This window comes from Schistosoma mansoni, chromosome 1, assembly GCF_000237925.1.
Source record: "Schistosoma mansoni strain Puerto Rico chromosome 1, complete genome".
NCBI lineage: Eukaryota > Metazoa > Platyhelminthes > Trematoda > Strigeidida > Schistosomatidae > Schistosoma > Schistosoma mansoni.
In genome coordinates, this window is record NC_031495.1 from 49,115,991 (window position 1) to 49,124,458 (window position 8,468).

General features: G+C 36.4%; 1 protein-coding gene across 1 annotated transcript; it reads right to left on the minus strand.

Annotated features, from left to right (window-relative positions):
• Positions 1-3,395: 3,395 nt before the first annotated feature.
• On the minus strand, positions 3,396-7,581 carry Smp_148540 (putative elongation factor ts; the record flags this gene model as incomplete). Its single annotated transcript, XM_018794693.1, has 3 exons — positions 3,396-3,668; positions 5,573-5,848; positions 7,186-7,581. The coding sequence occupies 3 exons, from the start codon at positions 7,579-7,581 to the stop codon at positions 3,396-3,398; spliced, it is 945 nt and encodes a 314-aa protein (XP_018649080.1).
• Between the last annotated feature and the right edge of the window lie 887 nt (positions 7,582-8,468).

Consider the following 8,468-nt stretch of genomic DNA (forward strand, 5'->3'; position numbering starts at 1 on the left):
GCCAATATCAACGATTTCGAGCAACGTCATGTAAACCTTCCAACAATGGATCACGATAGTCATGCGAACATCAACAGTGAAATCTACACATTTTGACATGAATTAGACGAATAATCAAAGATTTTATGAAAAGATAACGTCTTGGTTTTGCTGCTTTTACCCTCATTCTAACCTGTCATCTATTGAGGGTGGCATTAATTTTTTCTGAGACATCCTTGGTGTTATAACGTGTCCGTTCCCAGTTGTTATATCGTGTGAGTGCGAGCGTGCCCTGTTAATATATGAACGTTATAAGACCGCCAATCAGAGAATTGGAGAGCAGTGAACTTATTGATCGCCCAACGATACACAAAAGCCGTGTGAGCAGTCTTGAGTACTTATCAGTCCTGCTTCCTCCCTAGCCCAGCCAGTTAAGTCCAGAACACCAATAGCAGCCTCTGTAATATAAATCCTTATTCTCAAACATACTGGGTTTATATACCAACCAAATAGACCACATCGTACCATAAAATAGAAAATAACATTTGTACAATATTTAGCCAAATGTGGCTGTGAATAGGGGGAACAGTAATTAATAGACTAGGGATAACACAAGAATGGTAAATCGTATAGTAATAGTTCATACGTCAAAATAAAGCTTATAATAAGAGGAACATGAATATGAATGGTTAAGTTACTTAGCAATTATACAATAGGAAATATACGTATTACATTGGTCCATAAATAGTCCTCAAAAGTTACTATTCACAATTCTCTTCGGGATACAACACTTGGTTAGCTTATTATATTAATACTCAAATCAGCTAACATGTCCATCGTCATAGGGAAGTTTCTGGTGATCTTTCCTACACATCCTCGTTTGACATATTTTAAATGGTTAGCATGTTGTTTCTATATCATACTCCACACTTTGACCTCATAAATAACTTGTCCTCGCCTGGCTGCAATAATCTTCAGTATCTATGTTGGGTTTGGACTATGCAAATCACATATCATCACTAGTTGTCCAGCTGTGGATTTTTTAGGTAACGCTCCGCACAATTTGTTTTATCGATCCGCTATTTTTCTGTTCAGCTTACAAATAGTCTAGAAGATAATCTCGATATATTCTAATCTTTTTTCCAAACGTGACTTTCAGTAAGGAAAATTAATTATTAACTGGACGATTGGGTATTAAATGAAAGTTTAGTGAAAACGTTTGCAGTATTTCTTCGACTCTACCTTCCCCATGCACTTTGATAGGTGTCCTTTTAAATGTACTCACGAATTTTTGAACCTGACCATTCGATTGAGGATGTTTAGGGAGAATTTTGATATGTTTAACAAACCAAGTTTGGAAAATTCTGATTTTAGAAGCCGAGGTTCACTTTCCGCACATCAACACTCTAGGAGAGCCAGAACAACTAAATATTTACTGTAATTTACCGGACGTAAATTTTGTCGAAATAGACTCAATAAAATGAGTTTTAGGTCACTACGTAAATGCACCAACGGCCACTGAGGAATGTTTGCTACTAACAATACCGGAAAGACCAACATTTATTCTAGGCCATAGATAAGCATGAGTTTCCAAACAATAAGATTCAATTTTCCGTGGAGTTCCGACTGTGTTCGAATATGTAGAATATTTTATTACATACTCTTCAATTTGATGAGTGTCGGCTTCATGTGATACCGTGGCTACATTGAAAGCAGATGTAGATTTAAATCATTTACTGAACACATTGTATTCAATGACACATACCATGTATTCAGGCTCCTGGTCTAATTAATAACAATGAGATCTAAATCAGATATATTTGCAAAGTAGTAAGTTCCAATAAATAACTTTCACTGAATTGAACAGCGCATTTAATCGTCCCAATAACTTTAAGTATATCACCAGAGGAGTTTTTACGCGTACGGTCTGTCGGTAATAAAGATGGGTAACCTATAAACTTCCACATTTCTTCGAAAATAAATATCTAGTTCACAGACATGCTCAGTTGTTGTCGGTTATGGACGATTTTCGCTAGTAAAGTCAAAAACCATTTTTGTCTGAAATGTTGAATACATGCTATGTAGCTTTTTCGACTAAAGCAAAAAAATTTTCGTGATCCTGAATTCAAATGATAATTTTACGCTAAATCGCTTCCTTATGAGTAATTTTAAAACATATATTACACATAGGATTTCTGAAGTGGGTATGTTGAGAAAAAATTGATTCCAAAAATGATCCACATCCGAATCCTAGTTTGAATAAAAGATCTCTTTCATGTAGAGTATATTGATACTGATGAAGGGAAGCTGAATTGTAGTTTTAATTTGTGTACACAGAGATCTGTCAAATGCTTCTTCCTAACGTTTATTCAGGATTAGTGAAATAGTGGTTAAAGCACGTGAATTTCGACCGATCGGTTATGCGTTTGGATTCTAATGCATCTACTTCTATTCAAACAGTTAGGTAATATTGCAAAACACGACATAAGGTATGTATGTTTATAGCAACAAGTTACAAAGTATTTAGATAGTAGATATATATAGCCTTCAGTCGTCCATTTGCATCTTCTGGTGTGTTCTGCAATTTGAGCTATCTTCTCGATTGGCCTCCGAGTGTTACGCTAACGCCATGTTTTCAATGCATTGAAACTCTCTACTCTGTCCAAAAACGGTTGCAACTCCGACACTACGTTCCGCTACATACTAATTACAAACATCTTTGTGAGTGAAGTCCACTACAGTATCAATAGCCCTTACGTAGAGTGGCTCAGATATGAATAAATAAACCTGCACATGTTAAATCAGTAGCACTAAAATTTGATTTAAGCGCATGAGTACTGGCTCACGAACCAGTGGATAATTATATTTTAAGTGGTTAATATCAAGAATTTTAAACGTTACGAAAAAAACCTTATGAATTCGATAGATTTTAAGTGCTTATATTCACATCTGAATATTCTTCAGTAAGCGTTAAAGCTAATCGAAAACGATAACTGAATTCCTAATAAGAATACAACACAAAGATTTACATTCCACATTATAAGATATCATATATATATATATTCAAATGAGTAATTTCTAGATAACTATGCATCGCAAACGTAACATGAATTAAAAATATGACATCATAAACTTATTTAAACAGCAGTCTGATCTTGTTCGAAAACCAAATAAAAAATTTAGGGAAGAAAATAGCGTTGTGAAGAACCTGAGGAAATATTTTAGACTATAGTCGCTAAATACCTTGAAGAAATTCATTCGATCAATGATTGTTCATATTATTAACAAAATTCGCTAATTCTGTACAGAAAATAATATAAACAAGTTACAGTTTATTTGGTCAGTGTGGATTATAATTACAGTCATTCTGAATATACATGTTCAAGATGATTATGTAGTAATCGCACTTTCGTTTTTTAAACATTCTTTGAATTATCAACTCGATCATCTTCTCCGCATTCAACACGAACAAAGTCTTCAAGGACCATTTCATTCCGTGATAAATGTTCGCCCACACGTATAGTTTCATCTAATAGAAAGGGTTGTAGCAGAAGAGATTTCTCTTCTTCCGGATCGGCAGCTGGATTTTCAACGGATTCTAATCCAGGATTCGGATTCATGCCAACAATATGCTGACAAATTTGTCTCCCTAAACGTGCAGCTCGTTCATGCCATGGATCATTGGCAGGCTGAAATAAAATTAAAAAAACATAATGAAATGGTTAGAAGTGTTAATTATCGAGCATGGTAAAATACATATAATGAAAAGAAACAGACTATCATCGTGTGGTTTCGGATATCAGATAATTCTTTATATATAATCTACTGAGTTACCAAGTTTTAAAATAGGGGATGAAATAACTGATTAATTATTCAAGAAGCTGTATTACCTTTAACGTCATATCAGGTTCTGAAATAACTGCTAAGGTAAACGAAGTCCGTGTTTCTCGACGAAATACACATACACCAATCAACATACAATGGTTTGTGGTGTATGGGTAAGCTGGATATACATTGAAGGTTTTATAATTAAGTTATGGCAAGAATCCATGAAGTTACTAACTGTTGCTCTAAGCCGTAAAGAATAGAAGAATAAAATCTTTTAGATGTTAACATAACGATCATATTTATCAAGGAATCATATAAAGTACAATGTTGTTGATTAGCTCCCTCATATTATAAGATAAAAAACTAAAACCAGTTTATTTATGTTGCTTAGGAGATATCCGTCTATCAATTAAGGGACGAGTATACTGCACAGCAGTTCGCTCTGTTCTATTTCACGGCTGTGAAACGTGGCCATTATGAGTAAAAGATACTTGTAAGTTGCCATTATTTAATCACATATGTCTTAGATATATTGCTCGCCTCTGTTGGGATCACTGCGTAGGTAATAGTGAAATTAGATGCAGGATATTAGGGAATGGTAGTAAATCAGTTGATGAGGTTATGAATCTTCATCGACTGAGATGGTTGGGCCACGTGTTACGTATTCCTGTACACAGATTACCACGACGCACAATGCTGACTAGTATTGGGGATGGTTGGAAGAGAGTTAGGGGCGGCTAAACCAAAACATGGCATCAGTGCTTGAAGTCACTACCTTCTGGTCTGAGCCACGTTGGTAGATGCAGACTACTTGATTGGGGTCCACGCGACTATTACAACCAATGGTTGGAGACTCTGGGTGACATGGCACAGAATAGATCATAATGGTGCAGGTGTGTACACTTCCTGTCTTCCCTGAAACCTTGAGATTGAAATTGCTTCATGTCTTTCTTTCTCCTTATACTACATTCTTATATACAATCTTTGTTCTATATATTACCACCATTAAACTAACTACCGTGAATTTGGTGTTTATCATGTTGTGCTAATGAGGTATGGCAACTTAGACCGATGCATATTTGTGCCTGGTCCTACGTTGTGGCTGACTGATGTTGCTTAGGATGTAGATTCGTCGTTGGATTTTAAAAAAAATGAAACTAATCAACTGCATTTTCGAAAGAACAATATAGTACTGATGTTTGTATTTAATTTTTCATTGTTGTAGTGAGTTCTGATGAAAAATTAGGTAGTGTTTCCAGAATTGTGTGAATAAAAACCAAAATGATAGACAGCTACATGTAATTTTATCTAGAACGCTGAAATGTATACCCAACATTTTTTCAGAACTTTGATTCTACTTGAAACAAAAATGTTGTAGAACATTAAGAAGCTCTACATATGACAGAAAAAGTAGTTTGGATCCTCACTGTATAGTTTTCTGACAGATTGTACAGTTGTTAACTTAAAATAAGCTACTCTTGTCCTGGAAATATAAAAATGTTTTACACTCAAAACGTATTTCTAAATCCGTTTTTGCAGGCGTAAAGTGATGTAAGTAATGGGTTCTTTCGAAAAAATCTGACATTCAAGTTTTTAGTGGGTGAAAAAAGTTTTTAGTATTTAGAATTAAGTTAGGATGATGATCATGTAAAATTCAACTAGTTCAGAAAGCATTCCAAAGTATGTAAAATATTAGTTGAAGTTTTATGCTTTAATATGGCTCACCGCGATCATAAGTCGATTCGCAAATAACAGCCAGACTTACTTTGTCATTCAATGGTCTATAGAGAATGATAGCAGCATACTTCCCAAAGCGGACATCTCGTACCCCCTGTAATATACTCTCTGAGCTCGTGTGTGAATAAATAGCCAGACAACTTGCGGTATTGTTATCAGGGACACAAAGTCCGATAGCTCTTCTCAACCGGATATTTTCACCAATAGATCCGATGGCTGCAATCGTAATATCTTTCAAGGTAGAGGAGTTGGAGGTTACCAACTTATCCAACTGGTCTGAATCTAGGGATAATTTAGTAGGCTCCTTAAATGAAATTAAAAACAAGGCAGTAAAGTAGACATGAAAAATGCTGAGTATACTCCGTCTACTTTAATCTGTGTACCTGGATATTATTATTTACCGTGGTAAGCTGGCATATCAAAGACAGAACTATCGTTCTTCATTATATTATAGATAATTTGAGGAATATGAAATCTGAGATGCTAAGTAACTTTACACCAACTTAGTCGAAATCTAGGTGTATAATGTACAATAGACTACCGGACATCATAAGCTGAGTGACTATCGGCTGGGGTCTGAAAAGTCGGGTAGTAACACTAATAAGGATGGCTACAACTTTTGGGTTATCACAAAAGCTATACACCGACTTTTGCGTTAGATGGTTTTCGCCACCGCTTATCAGCTGCATCATATTAGCAACTTAATGTACCAAAGTGAAATGCAAATTTTAACACGTACCCATTTTCCATACGGGGACGTTTGTACAATTAAAGCGTATCTCGTAGAGAAATTATCAATTGTTGATATAATATTAAAGGTGACAATTCACAATACGACGTGATAACTAAAAGTTTGAGTGTACCATTCCCCCAAACGCCTTGATGAGGCCGAAAGTACGGATAGTCTGCTCTCTCTTCCTCTCGAAATGTTCTCATACGGCCACAAGTATATAGTCACTGCCAGGGAAACCCTCCTCACTGCCTTCTCGCAAGGGTGTTGTTTACAAAGTTGAAATAAGAAGCAATCACTTGAAGCTTAAATCAGGTCGGTGAGTACGAAGAACCCACCTAGGAAAGTTCGAAAACCTTGACTCCAAACCAATGGAACACATGGGCTGCGGCATCCTGGGGGAACAAGTGGTGTATGAGACTATTCTTGGTCAACAGTTACCACTGGACAGCATCTCTTAACGTTGACTCACTACCTTATGGACTAGACCTGAGTTAAAGGTTCGGGCAGAGGCTCCCTAAAACTATCTACTTCAGTTTGAGCACCCGGGTAGTATCCCAGCCCACAAATTCCATTATTTATGTGGTGCATATATATTTATGTGTATCAATTTGTGTTGAATAAAATATTAACGTCCCGTACTTCACGTTACTCACGTATACGAATTATCCTGGTGTCTAAACAATATTGATTGAAAAAGATTTAAAACACACAAAACCAGGAGACAAGTATTTGAACTATTTCGCATCCTAATTCAGAAGTGTTATCACATTTTCACACTAGCCGCAGAAAATATACTTTTATGACTTTCTATCTGAGGATATTTTGATCGCCAAATGAAAGTTTGAAAAAACATAAGCATACGAACAAGATACAGAGCAATGTTTACTAACTAGCGTAATCGCACTTACATTATAGTTACTCATGACAGTTTCAGCGGTTGTAGCAACTAAAGACTGGAATGAATGATTTCTCGCGACAAAATCAGTTTCACAATTGACTTCGACAATAATAGCACGACTTCGAGAACCTAAGATCCCTAGAAGACCCTCATTCATCGTTCTTCCAGCCAGTTTTTCTGCTTTATCCCATCCTTGATTGACAGCTTCGCTAGCTAACCATTCTTTTGCCCTATCAAGATCATTTTCATGTTTGATGAGAGCTTCTTTGCAAGCCGAAAAAGTGAAGCCTGTCAATTTGCGAAGTTTGTAGAGTAATGCTTTGTCAGCTGCCTGAGAGAAGAGTCGAATACAGACAGAGAATTTAGATGTCTTGTAGGCCAAGGTAGGAAAAATCAACACATTCATGTTTATATAACAACAACATTTAACAGTTGACCTTGTTGGGCAGTATGTTTCAGTATCCAATATCTTTGTATTCAGTCAGTCTTTAGTAATAAAAATAGTAGGTCAGTGTGTGTGTGTTAATCCTTGTAGCTTGTTTACCAGTGAAATTCTAGCTCCTTGTTGAAAATGTGCACTGATGGGACTGATATCACTTGTTCAAGCTCAAATGGTTGTGGATGGCATAGAAGAAGCTTTCGCCTAACGGTCTAGTAGCAGTGGATCACCAATACCTACAGGCATATTAAAGAAATTGGCAAACCATAATAAGATGCTATCCTTAGTCCTTAAGAATAGGTCAACTTTCCTTTTAAAGGACTCCTGAGAAGTCGCTTGGAATAGCTCAGTCGGCAGCGAATTCGAGTATTTGACAACTATTAAGGAGTATAAGTTGTGTCTACAGTCTGTTTTGCTATATTATGTCTCCGGTTCCTGGGTGTTACCCCTTAGATTTGTGTTGGGACTAAGCTTAAATAGCTATTTAAGGGGATGTCCAGATGTGTTAAGGATACTGTGATGATGCAACGGATGTTCTAGTTTTACAACTAGCTACCAGTAGCACCTTCTATATTCGATCGTTCCCAGTCAGATAGAAATCAGAAGTCAGACGAGAAGAGGCAGGAAAGATATATTTGATTCGTTACCAATATATCGAGGACCTTTTCTATAAGCTGGCTAATGAAACGTAGGAGCTGTGTCCCACGCCGTGTTGAAACGTGATCTGGTACGGATGCATGACCGAAAGCCTTCAGTTAAACAAGTCCACTTAAACAACATGGTCAGCATCCAATGTCGAACACTTAATGAGCTATTGATTTTGGGGAATTATTTACAGCTACAACTGTAAGCCA